This window comes from Cydia splendana, chromosome 1, assembly GCF_910591565.1.
Source record: "Cydia splendana chromosome 1, ilCydSple1.2, whole genome shotgun sequence".
Taxonomy (NCBI): domain Eukaryota; kingdom Metazoa; phylum Arthropoda; class Insecta; order Lepidoptera; family Tortricidae; genus Cydia; species Cydia splendana.
Window position 1 is genome coordinate 8,779,885 of NC_085960.1, and position 20,015 is coordinate 8,799,899.

General features: G+C 38.3%; 4 protein-coding genes across 4 annotated transcripts in view; 2 read left to right on the top strand and 2 right to left on the bottom strand.

The window, feature by feature from the left end:
- LOC134790402 (pseudouridine-5'-phosphatase-like) overlaps window positions 1-10,187 on the bottom strand; it is a 26,952-nt gene extending 16,765 nt beyond the window's left edge. Inside the window, exons 1-4 of the mRNA XM_063761173.1 lie at window positions 10,060-10,187; window positions 5,147-5,365; window positions 4,410-4,642; window positions 4,034-4,138 (exon numbers count right to left, since the gene is read on the bottom strand). Of these exons, the coding sequence (XP_063617243.1) occupies window positions 4,034-4,138; window positions 4,410-4,642; window positions 5,147-5,365; window positions 10,060-10,111 (609 nt within the window). The 5' untranslated portion in view covers window positions 10,112-10,187. The remainder of the gene's footprint in view (window positions 1-4,033; window positions 4,139-4,409; window positions 4,643-5,146; window positions 5,366-10,059) is intronic.
- LOC134796104 (uncharacterized) overlaps window positions 1-20,015 on the top strand; it is a 349,320-nt gene that overhangs the window by 293,703 nt on the left and 35,602 nt on the right. The window lies entirely within an intron of this gene.
- Window positions 1-20,015, top strand: part of LOC134796053 (pseudouridine-5'-phosphatase-like) — a 50,608-nt gene that overhangs the window by 24,523 nt on the left and 6,070 nt on the right. The gene's annotated exons all lie outside the window — the stretch shown is intronic.
- LOC134790394 (pseudouridine-5'-phosphatase-like) lies at window positions 10,096-11,467 on the bottom strand. Its single transcript, XM_063761164.1, has 4 exons — window positions 11,296-11,467; window positions 10,969-11,187; window positions 10,652-10,887; window positions 10,096-10,570 (listed from the first exon to the last, which is right to left on the bottom strand). The coding sequence occupies exons 1-4, from the start codon at window positions 11,405-11,407 to the stop codon at window positions 10,391-10,393; spliced, it is 747 nt and encodes a 248-aa protein (XP_063617234.1). The 5' UTR covers window positions 11,408-11,467; the 3' UTR covers window positions 10,096-10,390.

Below are 20,015 nucleotides of genomic sequence, written 5' to 3' on the forward strand. Positions count from 1 at the left end.
TCAGCGTGCGACTTACTAGCATAATTAGAGTAATTCAGATTTTCAAGTTTTATTTTTTTCTGGTAAATCTGATTCGAACGCCCGCAAAGGACCTATCTATCTTGAATCAGAATAGTCTGCTGACGTTGTCCTGCAAGTGGCATCGTAAGGACCCGATTCTGAGTATTTTTTTCAGCCGTCGACCTAGGAGCATAATTTGAGTAATTCATAGTTTCAAGTTTTATTTTTTTCCGGTAAATCTGTTTTGAACGCCCGCAAATGACCTATCTATCTTGAATCAGGTTGGTCTACTGACGTTGTCCTGTAAGTGGCATCGTAAGGACCCGATTTTGAGTATTTTTTTCAGCGTTCGACTTAGGAGCTTAAGTTGAGTAATCCAGATTTTCAAGTTTTATTTTTTCTGTTAAATCTGTTATGATCGGGGCGCAAATGACCTATCTATCTTGAATCAGCATGGTCAGCTGACATCGTCCTGCAAGTGGCATCGTAAGGACCCGATTCTGAATATTTTTTTCAGCCGTCGACTTAGGATCGTAAGTTGAGTTATTCAGATTTTCAAGTTTTACTTTTTTCCGGCAAATCTGTTTCGAACGCCCGCAAATGACCTATCTGTCTTGAATCAGTGTGGTCTGCTGACATTGTCCTGCAAGTGGCATCGTAAGGACCCGATTCTAAGTATTTTTTTCAGCCGTCGACCTAGGAGCATAATTTGGGTAATTCAGAATTTCAAGTTTAATTTTTTTCCGGTAAATCTGTTTTGATCGCCCGCAAATGACCTATCTATCTTGAATCAGGTTGGTCTATTGACGTTGTCCTGCAAGTGGCATCGTAAGGACCCGATTCTGAGTATTTTTTTAGCCGTCGACTTAGGAGCGTAAGTTGAGTTATTAAGATTTTCAAGTTTTAATTTTTTCCGGCAAATCTGTTTCGAACGCCCGCAAATGACCTATCTATCTTGAATCAGTATGGTCTGCTGAGATTGTCCTGCAAGTGGCATCGTAAGGACCCGATTGTGACTATTTTTTTCAGCTGTCGACTTAGAAGCGTAAGTTGAGTTATTCAGGTTTTCAAGTTTTAATTTTTTCCGGCAAATCTGTTTCGAACGCCCGCAAATGACCTATCTATCTTGAATCAGTATGGTCTGCTGAGATTGTCCTGCAAGTGGCATCGTAAGGACCTGATTTTGAATATTTTTTTCAGCCGTCGACTTAGGAGCGTAAGTTGAGTTATTCAGATTTTCAAGTTTTAATTTTTTCCAGCAAATCTGTTTCGAACGCCCGCAAATGACCTATCTATCTTGAATCAGTATGGTCTACTGAGATTGTCCTGCAAGTGGCATCGTAAGGACCCGATTCTGACAATTTTTTTCAGCCGTCGACTTAGGAGCGTAAGTTGAGTTATTCAGGTTTTCAAGTTTTAATTTTTTCCGGCAAATCTGTTTCGAACACCCGCAAATGACCTATCTATCTTAAATCAGTATGGTCTGCTGACGTTGTCCTTCAAGTGGCATCGTAAGGACCCGATTCTGAGTATTTTTTTCAGCGTGCGACTTAGGAGCATAATTTGAGTAATTTAGATTTACTAGTTTTAGTTTTTTCTGGTAAATCTGTTTCGAACGCCCGCAAACGACCTATCTATCTTGAATCAGTATAGTCTGCTGACGTTGTCCTGCAAAGGGCATCGTAAGGACCCGATTCTGAGTATTTTTTTCGGCCGTCAAATTAGGAGCATAATTTGAGTAATTCCGATTTACATGTTTTATTTTTTTCCGGTAAATCTGTTTTGATCGCCCGCAAATGACCTGTCTATCTTGAATCAGCATAATCATCTGACGTCGTCCTGCAAGTGGCATCGTAAGGACCCGATTCTGAGTATTTTTTTCAGCCTGCGACTTAGGAGCGTAAGTTGAGTTATTTAGATTTTCAAGTTTTAATTTTTTCCAGCAAATCTGTTTCGAACGCCCGCAAATGACCTATCTATCTTGAATCAGTATGGTCTGCTGAGATTGTCCTGCAAGTGGCATCGTAAGGACCCGATTCTGAGTATTTTTTTCAGCCGTCGACTTAGGAGCGTAAGTTGAGTTATTCAGATTTTCATGTTTTAATTTTTTCCGGCAAATCTGTTTTGAACGCCCGCAAATGACCTATCTATCTTGAATCAGGTTGGTCTACTGACGTTGTCCTGCAAGTGGCATCGTAAGGACCAGATTCTGACTATTTTTTTCAGCCGTCGACTTAGGAGCGTAAGTTGAGTTATTCAGATTTTCAAGTTTTAATTTTTTCCAGCAAATCTGTTTTGAACGCCCGCAAATGACCTATCTATCTTGAATCAGTATGGTCTGCTGAGATTGTCCTGCAAGTGGCATCGTAAGGACCCGATTCTGAGTATTTTTTTCAGCCGTCGACTTAGGAGCGTAAGTTGAGTTATTCAGATTTTCATGTTTTATTTTTTTCCGGCAAATCTGTTTTGAACGCCCGCAAATGACCTATCTATCTTGAATCAGGTTGGTCTACTGACGTTGTCCTGCAAGTGGCATCGTAAGGACCCGATTCTGACTATTTTTTTTAGCCGTCGACTCAGGAGCGTAAGTTGAGTTATTCAGATTTTCAAGTTTTAATTTTTTCCAGCAAATCTGTTTCGAACGCCCGCAAATGACCTATCTATCTTGAATCAGTATGGTCTGCTGAGATTGTCCTGCAAGTGGCATCGTAAGGACCCGATTCTGACTATTTTTTTCAGCCGTCGACTTAGGAGCGTAAGTTGAGTTATTCAGATTTTCAAGTTTTAATTTTTTCCAGCAAATCTGTTTCGAACGCCCGCAAATGACCTATCTATCTTGAATCAGTATGGTCTGCTGAGATTGTCCTGCAAGTGGCATCGTAAGGACCCGATTCTGACTATTTTTTTCAGCCGTCGACTTAGGAGCGTAAGTTGAGTAATCCAGATTTTCAAGTTTTATTTTTTTCCGTTAAATCTGTTTTGATCGCCCGCAAATGACCTATCTATCTTGAATCAGTATAGTCTGCTGACGTTGTCCTGCAAGTGGCATCGTAAGGACCCGATTCTGAGTATTTTTTTCAGCCGTCGACTTAGGCACATTACTTGCCTCGGCTGGCCCATATATATGATTTTTTCGAATTTATTTTTTTATGGCAAATGTAATGAGATCCTAACGATTTTAATGCCTGAACAAACGTGAACTAACGTCGCTCGATGACTTCACATGGTTAGTTTGGCTGATTTCGGGGTGGGGTGGCTAGCGTGAAGACAGCCACCCCACTTTGAAAAAATAAAAAAAAATGAAGGAATCGGGTCCTAACGATTTAAATGCCTGAACAAACGTGAACTAACGAATGTCTTGCTATCTAGACCAAAAAAAATTACAAAAAGTGATTTGGGGTGGCGAGCGTGAAGACAGCCACCCCCATAGTATAAAAAAATATAAAACGACGGATATCTCTTATTATGTTTTGAACGCCCGCAAGGCACTATAATTTATCGCTTAAATATCGTCCATATAAGTTTATTCAAGCTAAAGAATCGTTAGTATCCGCGTCGATTGCTTGCTAGACCACATTACTTGGCTCCGCTGTCCCATATATATGAATTTTTCGATTTTATTTTTTTATGGCAAATCTAATGAGATCCTAACGATTTTAATGCCTGAACAAACGTGAACTAACGTCGCTCGATGAGTTCACATGGTTAGTTTGGCTGATTTCGGGGTGGGGTGGCTAGCGTGAAGACAGCCACCCCACTTTGAAAAAATAAAAAAAAATGAAGGAATCGGGTCCTAACGATTTTAATGCCTGAACAAACGTGAACTAACGAATATCTTGCTATCTAGACCAAAAAAAATTACAAAAAGTGGTTTGGGGTGGCTAGCGTGAAGACAGCCACCCCCTTTTGTTTTTTAAAAAAAATGATGTTAGAATCGGGTCCTTACGATTTTACCTACTGAACAAACGTGAACTAACGATGAACAAACGATATAGCTATGCCATTTGCGGGCAAACGATATGGGGTGGTCAACTTCACGAGCATCTCGATTCAGCCGTGGGTCGGGCACCATCACCACCTGCATGCCGGCCGCGCGCGCTGCTCTTACGCCGTTCAGAGAGTCCTCAAACACTAGGCACTGAAAAAACGTTACACCAATATACATAATGAGGACACTTGTTACACGAGCCAAGGGAAAGTGAACCTAATGCCATATGAGTAAGTAATAAAACTGATCTCATTTGTGTTTTTAAGTAGTCACACACAATTTAAAAACTGAAATATATGATTTTGTGTAAACCGTGCGAAGCCGGGCGATTCGCTAGTTTGTGATAAAGTAGGTACTTACCTATAGGTAAATACCAGATTTTTTGGTACTGTAAAAAAAAGAAAGTATTATGAAGATTTACCTTCTCTGGTTCAGGCTTATCAGGAAACCTAGTTGCTGCCACTAAAAATATATCCGGATGTGGTTTGCCCAACTTGACTTGAGGATCGGACGAACCCCATGTTTTGTACGTCAGCAAATCAAAGAAAGCAAGATGTCTTTGCGTTTTTAGATCGTATGTTTCTTTGCTGCTACTTGTAGCCAATCCCATGGGAATTTTATTTTTGTGTAAATGATGAACGAGTTTTTCGACTCCTGTAAGTAGTTAAGAAAATGCAATAATTATAACTTAACATATTAACACTTCTACCGCATTTTGGCATATCTCGGCCTACCTCGAAAATCGAAAGTTCGTTATCTGCCCCTATATCACTCTTGCACCCAGGCAGATATCGAAATTTTGAATTTCACGGTGCCTTGAGTACCTATCTATGGTAATTTAGAAAAATGAAGACTTTTCTATTAATTGACATATTGTTTGTATTGTGATCTATTCCTAATAGAAATATAGTATAGACATTTTCTATACTCTAGTACTCTAGTCGAAACTTCATAATAGTTGTAACGAACTGGAGACAGTTTTTGTGTGTTGATAAGGCATGCGGTTTTGTTTGGAGGTTGTCAGTCTTCTATTTCTATTTATTTACAAGCATATGCCAATTGCAACAGGTGGCAAAAAATATTCTTATCACAACTCTTTCAAATTTTTACTATTGCCAACGAAAATGTGATGGTAAGTGGTAACTTATGGTTTCTTACCAGGCATTATCTTACAGGCAGGAAACAGTTCACTAAAGATAGCTCGTGTCTCGTCCAAGAATTCTTCTACAGTTAGTGGTAAGTCGAGCCCCTGAATAATGGATGCTGCGAATTCCCTGCTCTGTTGGCCCATTATCTGGCACTTCAGCTCAAAGGTGAACTTTTTCCCATACCGAGATGCTACTCTTTCAAACCCTCTCGTGTATAATTCTTCTGTGTCTGTAAAATTAAAAATATTGCTTTAAAAAGTATTACAAATGTTTCAATACATTATGGCAAATATAATAAGAACCATAATAATACATATTTTAAAGGTAGGTAACAAATCAGTATACATATTGCTTATGTAATAAATGTAATTGTAGTGTATTGAAATATGAGGGTACTTCAGCAAAACCAGTCTGGATTTGTCAGGTACGCAAGCACATGTGCTCTCCCGAATTTCGGCGATAATATCGCGATATAATAGTGGCGACGAGACAAATCGGTAGTAAAAGCGTGTATTAGGCTGTGTTAGTGAGTTTTTGTGAAGTGTGAGTGCAAAGTGCGAAAAATGGGTATTAAATTTGGTGAATTTGATATGGGTCATGGGTGCTGGGAAAACTACATTACAAGGTTTGAATTCTGTTTAAGTGCAAATGATATTGTGGATGCAGATAAGAAAAAGGCGAATTTGTTGGCGGTATGTGGCTCTCAACTATTTGATTTAATAGTTTCTTTGTCATCTCCAACTAGTATAGCGAACATAACCTATAAACAAATTTTGGAATTTTTAAAGGCTCATTTCCACCCCACACCTAATGAGATTGTAGAATCTTTTAAATTTCACTCAAGAAATCAAGAAGAGGGAGAAAAGGTCAGAGATTATGTGGCAAATTTAAGGAAAATGAGTATTCATTGCAATTTTACTGACTTGGACCGAACTTTACGTGATCGGCTGGTATGTGGTATTAGGAGCAAAGAGGTTCAAAGGAAACTGTTACAGTGTGAGAAGCTGACATTTACTCAAGCAACTGAGGTAGCATTTTCACATGAGAGTGCCACATTTGATTCCAGTATTATTGTAGTGCCAGGACCATCTAAACCAAACGTGGAGGTCGATGAACCTATGGAAGTAAACAAGATCACTAACAAAAAGATTGACAAACAGAATAAACCATGCTACAGGTGTGGTAGGCAGCATAGAGGGGAGTGTAGATTCCGTTGGAGTAAATGTAATGCATGTGGCAGAACGGGGCACATTGAGGCAGTGTGTCTTAGCAAAAATAAACAGGATGGTGGACATAAATCAAATTGTAATGGGTTGTATGCAAATGTGAACAATGTGAGAGAAAATAAAGTTGACCCTTATATGGTAAAGGTGTCAATTGATGATTCTACTATTGACATGGAAGTTGACACGGGATGTGCGTTTACTCTAATTTCTGAAGTGACAGCCAGACTCATTTGGAATGGAAAATTACCTGTGTTACAGAAGGATGATATTGCATTAATTACATGGACAGAAAACCAATTGTAGATATTAGGAAAAACTAAAGTGCGAGCTTCGTTTAAGGGGTTACAAAATGACCTTATGATCTATATAGCCAGAGGTAATGGACCCAGCCTCTTAGGGCGAAATTGGTTTCAACCATTCGGAATACGGGTTCAAGGAGTAATGCATCTGAAAATAAACAGTGAGGAAATTAAAGGGCTCCTACAGAAATATAGTGATGTTTTTCAGGAAGGTTTGGGAAAGTATAAAGGCCCATTAGTCAAAATTACACCGAGAGAAGGAGCGGTGCCTAAGTTTTTGAAAAGTAGACCCATTCCATTTGCTTTGAGGGAAAGAGTAATAAAGGAAATAGATAGACTAGTAGAGGAAGCAGTTTTGGAGCCAATTGCACACTCTGAGTGGGCTACCCCTATAGTACCAGTTCTGAAACCGAATGGTAATGTAAGGCTTTGTGGTGACTATAGGTCTACGGTAAATATGGTAACCGACACGGATACATACCCTCTGCCCACTCTAGATGAGGCTTTCACAGCCATACAAGGTGGCACAATTTTCAGTAAAATTGATTTAGAAAGGGCATATACTCAGGTTAGTGTGGACGAGGCAACAGCACAGCTATTAACAATAAATACACCAAAAGGCCTTTATAAAATGAAACGTTTAGCTTTTGGGGTCAAGGCGTGCCCAGGCATCTTTCAAAGACTAATGTCTTCCTTGCTTACAGGAATAAGAGGGATAGCTGTATTACTGGATGATATCGTTGTAAGTGGCACAGATGTCGCTGAGCATAACTCCAGGTTAGAAATGGTCTTAAAGAAATTACAAGAAGCTGGGCTAAGGGTAAACAAGGAAAAGTGTAATTTTGCAGTAAGAAGTGTGAAATTTTTAGGATTCCTCATTGATGAATGTGGTATACATCCTTGTGAAGATAAAATACATGCAATTGAGAGTACACCGGCCCCAAGTAATGTAAAAGAACTCCAGGCATTCTTAGGATTGCTTAATTTTTATGATCGGTTTTTACCACACAAAGCTAATATTGCTGAACCATTGTATAAGTTGTTAAATAAAGATGTGAAATGGCAGTGGAATATGCAGCATCAGAAGGCATTTGAAAAGTTGCGCAAGATGTTGTCGGGGACTGACACTCTAGTCCATTACGATGTGAATAAAGAGATAATTATGTCATGTGATGCGTCACAATTTGGCTTGGGCGCTGTTCTGGAACACGTGATGGAAGATGGATCTGTCAGACCGGTAATGTTTGCTTCAAGGACCATGAATGTTCATGAGAGGAATTATGGTCAGATAGACAAAGAGGCAGCGGCTATAGTATTTGGTCTTAAGAAATTCCACCAGTTTATTAGTGGCCGGAAGATTACGATCAGAACCGATCATAAACCGTTGCTGGGATTGTTTGAACCGAAAAAGCCCATCCCTAATGTTATATCTCCAAGAATGCTCCGCTGGGCTTTACTATTGAACTCCTATGATTACTCCATACAATATGTGGAAGGTAAAAAGCTAGGAAACGCTGATGCTTTAAGCAGATGGCCGTCCCGTGATCAATCGTCTGAAGAAGAATACTTAGGAGTCCTCCTCATAGAAGAGACTCCATCAGACCTGGAACTGTCAGCCAGTGAAGTGGCGAAACTTACAACTAAAGACAAGACACTAAGCAAGGTATTATACTGGATTCGAAACGGGTGGCCTAGCAAGGTGGATGCGGAATATAAGGTGTACTGGCAGAAACGTAACGAAATTTCAGAATATAAAAATTGCATTCTGTGGGGTAATCGAGTGATTATACCGGACAAAATGAGGCCGTATATCCTACAGGAGTTACACTCAAATCATGACGGGATAGTGATAACAAAAGCCATAGCACGAAGTTATTTTTGGTGGCCAGCTATAGACAAAGAAATTGAAAGTTTGGTAAATAAATGCGAAACTTGTGCTGAAAACAGAAATATGCCGGCACAAGTGAGCCATAAGTGGATAAGGCCGGAGAAGGCGTGGTCAAGATTGCATATTGATTATGCAGGGCCATTTCAAGGGAAAACGTTTCTCATCCTGATTGATGCTTATTCAAAATGGCCTGAAGTAAAGATTGTTCCTGATATGAGCTCAGGAACACTAATAAATGTTTTAAGGGACATATTTGCAGAACAAGGTTTACCAGACACCTTGGTCAGTGATAATGGCAGAAGCTTTATTTCAGATCAGTTTAAAGAATTCTTATCAACAAATGGAATAAGACAAATCTTGACACCACCGTACCATCCGGCGTCAAATGGACAGGCCGAGAGGACGGTTCAAACGGTTAAGAATAAATTAAAGAAACAGTCCACACTTCCATGGAACGTAAAATTACCTACAATATTGTATGGGTTGCGAACTACACCCAATAGTACTAATGACAAGTCACCGGCGGAACTTTTAAATTGTAGGCGTTTCAGGACAAAGTTTGACCACCTTAATCCCCTCATATTCAAGAACCAAGAGGAAACGCAAGTATGTGACGAGAATGAAAACACTGAAGTTCGTTCATTTCAAATGGGACAGACAGTGTATTTCCGGAATTACAGCTCAGGACCACGCTGGTTGAAAGGAGTCATAGAGAAGAGACAAGGCATTTGTAGGTATATAATAAGATGGAACGGGAAGCTGATGAAAAGACATATTAATCAGATACAAGGTCATGGGGGAGAGGCGAGAGATATCCGCCAGAATACATCAGAAAACACTGGTCCTGAAATTATACATGACACGGAGGCGAGTAAAACATGTAAAGATAGTGATGACGATGAGGATATTAATGTAAAACTAAATGCTACTCCACCAGCCTCACAATGGGCTGATATCATAGGGATTTCTGGACCTCAGGATTATACGTTTAATCAGAGCCAAGAACGCATACCGCCAACCAACAAACGAGTAAGATCACCTTCATCACCACAAAACATGGAAGCCAAGAGATTAGCCATAGATTCCTATGAGAGTCTGTCAGAGTCTGATTATGAACAGACTGAAGATTCAAACTAAGACTTGTAGACGATGATACCTAGTTAGTTTAATATAAATATATATGATAGAGTGTAAGGACCGGACAGACAATTGAATAGTGTTAGTGAACTACCAATAAACAGTGAAACTTAGTGTTAGTGAACTATCAGTGATTAGTGGAACTTAGTTTTAGTGAACTATCCCGAGGGGAAGGCATGTAGTGTATTGAAATATGAGGGTACTTCAGCAAAACCAGTCTGGATTTGTCAGGTACGCAAGCACATGTGCTCTCCCGAATTTCGGCGATAATATCGCGATATAATAGTAATAGTAAAGCAAAACTTAGTATTTTTAAAATTGGTGGGTTGAAATATGTAGGTAAGTATGTAGTATGCACCAACAATAAACTTACTTAATATAAGTCCATCCATGTCAAATAAAACATGGCTCACAGGTCGAAACATACTTTATTTAGAAAATAAAAGTATCTTTATATACACTTAGGCAGTATCACAAGAACACTTCTTTGTACAGTTAGTACTGATTTCACTGATTGTATAATATGTATCTTAAGTGTAAACATCCACTGAAGTAGATAAGCCTACCATGATGCATAGATCACTTACATTAATGAATAATGATGTTGTAGCTATCTATAATTACATAACAGTCTAAGGCCTACAACACACTGTTGTATTGCAAATATATATTTTCTTAATTTTCCTAAATTCAGATCTATAACATTAATTGGTAAAAGGTGGTAAGCCAAAGAGTTCAGGCTTGAATTCTTCCATGCTGTTTAATACAAGGGTGGCTTCTTTGGTATAACTTCTGTCAAGTTTTGCATCTGGCACCATAACTACTTGCATCCCAGCTGCTCGGGCTGCCTTGACCCCATTAATAGCATCCTCAAAGACTAAGCACTGAAAAGAAGAGACATGTTTTGAATTAACATGCAAGTGTCCATTTTACAAAGCACATTTTTTGCTTAAATTTTACCATACCTGCTCTGGAGCCGGCTTATCAGGAAATCTTGATGCTGCTACAAGAAAGATGTCTGGAAACGGTTTGCCTTTCTTAACTTCTGGGTCTGATGAGCCAAATGTTTTGTAGGGAAACAGTGAGAACAGTTGCTGGTGTTGCTTGTTGGTTTTCAGTTCATAGCTTTCTATACTTGAACTTGTTGCCAATCCAATAGGTATATTGTTGTTATGTAAATGTTCGATCAACCTTCTTACACCTAAAAATATTCAAATTAGGTTGAGATATAAGCATCAAATTATTTTAAGCATGTATTCAGATAAAAATAAAATTAGTTTACCTGGTAAAACCTCAGTATCCGGAAACAAAGTAGCAAATTCCTTCTTACTTGCTTCTATAAATTCATCCCGAGTCATTGGCAAATCTAATCCTTTAATTATCATATCAGCAGTTTCGTGCATTTGTGAACCCATCAGGCTTATTTTCAAATCGTAGGTATAATTTTTACCAAACTTTGACACAATATTCTGAAACGCAACTGTGTATAAATCCTCAGTATCTGAAAACACGGTATAGTGTAATTTACACTGTAAAAGATCGTATTAGGGGAATCCACGGGGCATCAGTTAGATAAAATAAAAATATTCCTCATATATTCCTAACTTACTAAGAATAAGTCCATCCATGTCAAAAAGGACATGTGTTACCGCAGTAAAGGCACCCATATTAATTATCAAATAACAATTAAATCTTCGTCTAATAAATTGTTTTTGCACCATACGTAAATTAATTTTCAAACTTGGGACATGTTTTGCGCTAATAGGTTATGCCGAGTACACACCGACCATAGAAGGTAGGATTGTATAGAAGTGGTATACGCGTGCCTCCGTGAGGGACAAAACATACGCAAATGCGACACTGTGATTGGTCGAATTCATTTGTTGCCCACCATTATCCATACTAAAAAAAAGGTGGGGAACAAATAAAATGTGAGACTGTGACAAGGACAAACAATAATAGCTCTTTCGCTGCTACTCCTACTGAAAGATACATAAGACTATCCCGTTCTGTCAGTTACCCCCACCACTCATGCCAGATCCAGGTATATCCACTGAAATATGAAACCTATGGAAGTGAAACGTCAACGAATAATGCGTGCCACTGTGACGTCATCTTAGAACTAAACATGGCGGTTTTAGTGCTGCCCAGAAGATTTTTACTGTTACTAGGTTTTATCGATACATCGATACCTTTTTAACGTTCTCGGCTCATTTTATTTAAAATACTAAGTATGTATTATTTGTGGAGTTTATGTTTTAATAGGAAGTAAGTAAATAAATAAAAATTCTTTATTAGTATATTGTTATGTGAAAAGATACTTTGATTTAGTAAGATGTGTGGAGTCTAGGACAATTTCGTGCTTCAAATTTGACAGGTAAACGAGATGACGCTGTACTACTCAATACATATTGCGATTTTTGCGGTAACACTGATTTTCAAAAGTTGACGTTTGACAACTTAGTGACCGCAAAACACATGGCGCAGTACAGCGCCATCTGTTTTGGATGTCAGAATAAGTGTACGTGTTTATCTTGGACTTTACCTCTCTATTACAATCAATTTTGTTGTGTTGCTAACCCTGAAGTCTGTAACACACTACCGCACTGCACCTCGACCTTGGTGCGCCGTATCTATAAGTGAGAGCGATACAAAATTCAAGCTTATTAAGCGACGGGTGAAAAAAAAAACAAAACACCTTCAGAACATTTTTTTATTACAAAAATAAGGAATGACTTCCGCTCTTCAACTTCTTCAACATTTAGCCCCCATTCACACGACAGCTTTTTCAACGCGCGTTAAAAAAGCGTTTGAATGACACAAATGGATACGTGTGTATTTATTCACACGACAGCGGTGGCGCTTTTTATCAAGCGTTGTTGGATTTTCGACTTTAAGCCTTGGACGTTAAGTCGAAATTAGAGTGCGGACAGATTCAAGCGCGTTTTTAACGCGCGTTGAAAAAGCTGTCGTGCGAATGGGGGCTTATTCAGCAAATAGGCCACAAGGGCATTTTTATACGTCAAAATAATAACAATACATTAACCATTTTATAAATTACAACTATATGTATATGGTCTCTTAATGTCGAATTATATAAAAAAACTATAATAATGATATAAAAAAGCCCGCAGGGCAGCTTGTGGAGTAACGACCCCACGGACCCGAGTGCTCCCGAGAGTCGGTCAGGGTCTCCATCTCCAGCTCTTTCTTTTTATGTTCATTTCTTGGTAAGCTATAACAATGATTTAATTATTAAATTAAGATAATTTAGTTGGTTTGAAGCGGGGTAGCATGATAAAATAAGAAAATATAAATAGGCAATCATAATATATCGATATCAAAGTCGATAAATAAAGTACAACCCTAGCTGAAATGTTTACATTATTTAAGCGTAAAAATATAGTTAAATAAATCCAATCACTTCATGATCTATAACTGCACAGAAGAACCTTGCTATTTATAATGTGAAACATCCTTAAATTTCCCAGGAACATTAACAATAACCAATATTTTTCATGTAAATTATAGCGTACCTGTGTATGGTTAAAGATGGCTGATTTGGTGGTTTTCTTATGCCGCACCCTAATACACTACACACTGGCATATTCGCGACGTAATTATTCACATTTGGCTTCAATTATTTTCAATCACAAGCAAAATATTGAAAGATAATGAATAATTTTAATTTTCACCACGACTTTTTGACAGGACAAGTACCTGCTGAACTGACAGACAATGACATTTGCGTGACTAAACATGGCGGATTTTCGGCCGCATTAGGTATTTACGTATTTTCATGGAACACTTTATGTCCGTACTGAAATACTGTCACCTTTTTTTGCTATGGGTTACAGTGCTGAGTAAAAACGAGATAGATATATATTTATGTGTGTGCCGTCAAAATGGGTGCTATTTCTATAAGCAATTGTACGTATAGAACAATATGTCTTGTCCCTATTATATAGGTCTATGGGTATATCATATAGTCGGTTTAGACTCTCGCGCAAGCCACGAGACGAGCCGCGAGCCGCGCCACGAGACGCGAGTGTGAACGGTAGGCTCGTGACTCGTCTCGCGGCTCGGCTCGCGCTCGCCTGGCTCGCGTGGAGGAGCGGTTTTTTGGGCACGAGTCAAAGGGGCTCGCGCGGGACGCGCGCTTGCGTTCACACTCGCGTTCGACTTGTCATTCGATTATAAACCTTATGCCGTGCCGTTAGTGTTTAAAATATATTAGCTCGACGAGCTTACGAGCCATGAGACGAGCCGAGCCACGAGGCGAGAGTGTAATCATTAGCTCGACGGGCTCATGCGCTCAAGACACTGAAATATGAAACCTATGGAAGTGAAACGTCAACGAATAATGCGTGCCACTGTGACGTCATCTTGGAACTAAACATGGCGGTTTTAGTGCTGCCCAGAAGATTTTTACTGTTACTAGGTTTTATCGATACATCGATAACTTTTTAACGTTCTCGGCTCATTTTATTTAAAATACTAAGTATGTTTTATTTGTGGAGTTTATGTTTTAATAGGAAGTAAGTAAATAAATAAAAATTCTTTATTAGCATATTGTTATGTGAAAAGATACTTTGATTGAGTAAGATGTGTGGAGTCTAGGACAATTTCGTGCTTCAAATTTGACAGGTAAACGAGATGATGCTGTACTACTCAATACATATTGCGATTTTTGCGGTAACTCTGATTTTCAAAAGTTGACGTTTGACAACTTAGTGACCGCAAAACACATGGCGCAGTACAGCGCCATCTGTTTTGGATGTCAGAATAAGTGTACGTGTTTTTCTTGGACTTTACCTCTCCATTACAATCAATTTTGTTGTGTTGCTAACCCTAAAGTCTGTAACACACTACCGCACTGCATCTCGACCTTGGTGCGCCGTATCTATAAGTGAGAGCGATACAACATTCAAGCGTATTAAGCGACGGGTGAAAAAAAACAAAACACCTTCAGAACATTTTTTTTATTACAAAAATAAGGAATGACTTCCGCTCTTCAACTTCTTCAACATTTATTCAGCAAATAGGCCACAAGGGCATTTTTATACGTCAACATTGAATTTACATACAAGCAAAAATAATAACAATACATTAACCATTTTATAAATTACAACTATATGTAAGTATATGGTCTCTTAATGTCGAATTATATAAAAAAATATAATAATGATATAAAAAAGCCCGCAGGGCAGCTTGTGGAGTAACGACCCCACGGCCCCGAGTTACCCTAGTGCTCCCGAGAGTCGGTCCGGATCTCCATCTCCAGGCACTCTTTCTTTTTATGTTCATTTCTTGGTAACCTATAAAAAATGATTTAATTATTAAATTAAGATAATTTAGTTGGTTTGAAGCGGGGTAGCATGATAAAATAAGAAAATATAAATAGGCAATCATAATATATCGATATCAAAGTCGATAAATAAAGTACAACCCTAGCTGAAATGTTTACATTATTTAAACGTAAAAATATAGTTAAATAAATCCAATCACTTCATGATCTATAACTGCACAGAAGAACCTTGCTATTTATAATGTGAAACATCCTTACATTTCCCAGGAACATTAACAATAACCAATATTTTTCATGTAAATGATAGCGTACCTGTGTAAGGTTAAAGATGGCTGATTTGGTGGTTTTCTTATGCCGCACCCTAATACACTACACACTGGCATATTCGCGACGTAATTATTCACACTTGGCTTCAATTATTTTCAATCACAAGCAAAATATTGAAAGATAATTAATAATTTTAATTTTCACCACGACTTTTTGACAGGACAAGTACCGGCTGAACTGACAGACAATGACATTTGGGGAACTGAACATGGCGGATTTTCGGCCGCATTAGGTATTTACGTATTTTCATGGAACACTTTATGTACGTACTGAAATACTGTCATCTTTTTTTGCTATGGGTTACAGTGCTGAGTAAAAACGAGACAGATATATATTTATGTGCGTGCCGTCAAAATGGGTGCTATTTCTATAAGCAATTGTACGTATAGAACAATATGTCTTGTCCCTACAGTCCCTATTATATAGGTCCATGGCTCAAGGCCACTCGAGGCGAGCCACGAGACGCGCCGCGAGACGAGCCGCGAGCCGAGAGTCTAAACCGGCTACTAGATTCATGACACCGACAGTCGACTGACTTTGACTTTTAAGAAGGTTCGTTCCATGAAGTTATAAGATGGAGTGAACTGTCACTTGTTTTGCCATACTAAATTTAACCTTATCACCGAGCCAGAAAGACGTTCTTACCAGACTAGAGAAAACGGTCCACTTGAGATAGCAAAGGTGGGCCGCGGTGTCTCACTCGCACATGTTGCCAATGTTAAAAATATACCATTGTGGTAGTATTTATATCAATATACTACTAAAATTAAATACCTTCTTATATTATTTAAGTGCTATATTCAGAGTACGGTTCTGATATCTTTTAGGAAATTTGTAAATAATTATGATGTCAATATTATTAACTGATTTAACCAAGCATGTGCACAACAATAAAAAACACTAATTTTGATATGGTAGACATTGTAGTATTAAGTTTGAATATTAATTGGTATCCCTAACCTGATGACATATTTACAAAACACGTGAGTGCAAAATTTCTTAAAAATGTTAAAGGTTGTGGGAGTGAAATAATTTCTAATTGTGTAATATCGTTTCACAAGGAAGCTACAATTATTACATTTTACGATAAAAATACAAGTTAGACATTGTCAAACTCATTAGGGTGACCATGATGTCGGCACGATGAGAACCAGTTTTACCACTTCCTTTATGGTTTTACACAATTCTTAGTAAGCCCCCTCCAGACTATGCGAGTGAACGCGAGTGTGGAGTCGATTTTCGCAGACAGCGAAATCGACTACACACTCGCGTTCGCGGCTTCGCCCGCGATTCACGCGGATAGTCTGGAGGGGGCTTTACGTACTTAAACGTAAGTTTTCGTAAATAGGTATGTATTTATTTCGGCATGTTTAAATTGGTGAAATGAGAGCCAATACAGAATAAATAATTGCAAAAATTGAAATCCAAAGTCCTTAAACATTACAGACACATTTATAAATTGTTATAATAATAAAAAAACACATAGATAATAAAAGAAAAATAGAAGTTTATCGTAATTTACTGACTTTTGGGACGATACCAGAAACGTTACTGGGAATTTAGCCCTCATAAGCACGAGCGCTTTTTCAACGCGCGTTACAAAAGGGGTTGAATCCGTTCACACGCTAAATTCGATTTAACGACCAACGCTTAAAGTCGAAAAAAAAAAAAACAAGGCTTGATAAAAAGCGCCACCACCATCGTGTGAACAAATACACATGTTTCCATTTGTTTCATTCTAACGCGCTTTTTTAACGCGCGTTGAAATAGCGCTCGTGCGATGAGGGCTTACCCTCTTTGGAAAGTTTACTGGGAACGGCACATCACTAGTTTCTTTACATTTCACGACTCTTCTCTTTTCGCACAGATGGCCTACCACCGTGAACACCGAAGTTCGCAAATTACGGGCATCTTTCTCTTTTACTCCTATAAAGGAGTAATTACAGTGACAGAGAAAATTGCTCGCAATTTGCGAACTTCGGTGTTTATGGTTTTCGGTGACGCCGAAATAATTTTTAGCTTGTAAGATTTTTACTATTGTACGTATGTTAGTTTGTAAGGTATGTATCTATGGGCCTTAGTCGCCTGATAATAAATGATATTTATTTTTTTAATTTAATTTATGCTCCAGTGATAAGCGTCCTAGTTAAAAACTATAACAAACGGGCGTAGCGGATCCACGCGACGCTGAGGCAGTGGCGGATTTGCTCTAAGGCCGAGTAGGCCCGGGCCTAGGGTGGCAGTCTATATGATGGGTGCTGAGAAAGGGGCGTCTAGTGCTTGCTACAGGGCCTGGGGCCTAGGACGGCAAATACTGTAAATCCCCCACTGCCCTGAGAGCCTACCCCAAACCACTTTCGACATTTTGTCTCTCTGTCGCACTTGTAAATTCGTACGTAAGTGTGACAGAGAGGCAATACGTCGAACTTGGTTCGCGGTAGACCCTCTGGTTCTGTCACCATATCTGTCTCTCTATCTCTCTCACTCATACCCGTGTTCTTGACAGACGTTACGGCGGACCACATTCCTGACGATCCACCATGTTCGTGGTCCAGTGCGCCTATTAGCAACAGCTTTTAGAACAACTAAATTAAGTGCCTAAGGTTGTGTGAAGCGCTTTACAGAAGAGAAAAAAAACTATATCCATCCCTTTTCAGGCCATAATACTAGTACAGCGAAAATACAGTATGATTCTCTATAACTATGCACGAATAAGAAAAGATCCTGGCCAAACTATATATTCAATGTTATCCTAATATCCCACATACATATGACTTATGGTCACCCTAATTAGAAAGAGATGCAACGGCCCACCTTGACTTCTCATGTGGACACACTTTTTGGCTAATGTACTCTGTCCGGTTTACTCTCTAGGTCCGTGAATATCCCACATACATATGACGTATGGTCACCCTAATTAGAAAGACATGCAACGGCCCACCTTGACTTCCCATGTGGACACACTTTTTGGCTAATGTACACTATCCGGTTTACTCTCTAGGTCCGTGGTTCGTTCAGATATTGACATAGAAATTAGAATTTCTATTTATGAAATCAAGAATGAGATTTAACAAAATGTTCTCATACTCATACTCATACTCATAATATTTATTGCATATCACATTGTATCTTAACCTATTACATAGAATTGTGTACAATATGACACCCTGTAGGGCACAGCAAACAGTTTAATAAGAGAAGATCGAGTTTTTTGTACAAAATAATAGGATTATATTAATTAGTGTTATTTATTGTATAGGTGCTTTATTAATTGCAATTATTGGTCGTGAAAAAATTCATTTAAAGTATAATAAGCTTTTTTAATGAGGTGATCTTTTAGTTTTTTAAAGAATTCATTGTCGGACTTGGTGTTATTTATTTCGTTACTAATTTTATTGAATATTTTTATTGCCATTGAGTTAGGACTTTTTGAATGTAGTTTGAGTTTTGAGGGGATAACCTGCACCAGCTTATTTTGAAACCTACTGGCGTAACGTCGGGGTATATCTGAATGTTTGGTATAAAATTGAGGGTATTTTTTTACAAACTTACATGTTTCCAAAATGTATATTGATGTTAGGGTAAGTATTTTTAGATCGATGAAGTGTGTCTTACTACTTTCCGGTATATTTATGTTAGCCAAGATTCGAACACATTTTTTTTGTAATATAAATAGGCTTTCCACATCTGTGCTATTCCCCCATAGAATGACACCATAGGTAAGCCAAGCATGGGCATAGGAATAGTAAGCTGTTAAGGCGGTGTTGAGGTCGCATGCTTTTTTTAATTCGCGTAAGGCATACGTGAACTGGGACAATTTCGTTTTTATTTTTGCTACATGCGCTTTCCAGTTATAACATTGCAGTCAACTTCGAAACCTAGAAGAGGAGCGGTATCTACACATTCTAATTTTATATTATTGGAGGTGAAATTAATATTAAGGGGTGTTTTTTGATAAGGCCTAAACTGTAAGATTTTTGTTTTTGAAAAATTTACTTCCAAATTGTGATCCGATAACCAGTCAACTACGTTTGTTAATAAAGTGCTTAAGTCTTGTGTTATATTATAATCGTCTGTACACGAAGTGAGGATGGAGATATCGTCGGCAAATAAAGTACACGTCTGCTGTATAGTTTTTGGAAGGTCGTTGATATATATCAAGAACAGGAGACATCCTATTGAGCTGCCTTGAGGTATGGAATGTTTCATCAATTTTAAATCCGAATGTGTGTAATTTATTTCGCTATTATTTTGATCGTAATTTTGTATTTCTATGCATTGCTGACGATTTTCTAGGTATGATCTGAACCAATTATGCGGAATACCCCTAACGCCTATCCCATATAATTTTTGTAATAGGATATTATACTGGACACGGTCGTACGCTTTCGTCATATCGAGCAGAATCCCGATCGCGTATTGTTTATTATTTATAACATCAATAGCATGCTGCATAAACTTGTACATAGCTAAAACCGTTGAACGATTTTTTCGAAAACCGTTTTGACTATCATTAAAGATTAAGTTTTTTTCGCAGTATTCATATAAACGTTTACTCATAGCGGTTTCGAATATTTTTGACGATGAGGGTAATAGCGCGATTGGTCTGTAGTTATTAAGTTCTGCCGTACTACCTTTTTTATGAATTGGTTTAATTTTTGCCGTTTTTAAGAGATCCGGGAATACTCCAAGTG

Coding starts and splice junctions, on each gene's coding strand:
- LOC134790394 (XM_063761164.1), bottom strand. CDS start 11,407: ATGGTGCAAAAACAATTTATTAGACGAAGATTTAATTGTTATTTGATA. Junction 11,188..11,295: donor CATGGATGGACTTATTCTTA/GTAAGTTAGGAA, acceptor CCGTGTTTTCAG/ATACTGAGGATTTATACACA. Junction 10,571..10,651: donor ATAAGCCGGCTCCAGAGCAG/GTATGGTAAAAT, acceptor TCTTCTTTTCAG/TGCTTAGTCTTTGAGGATGC.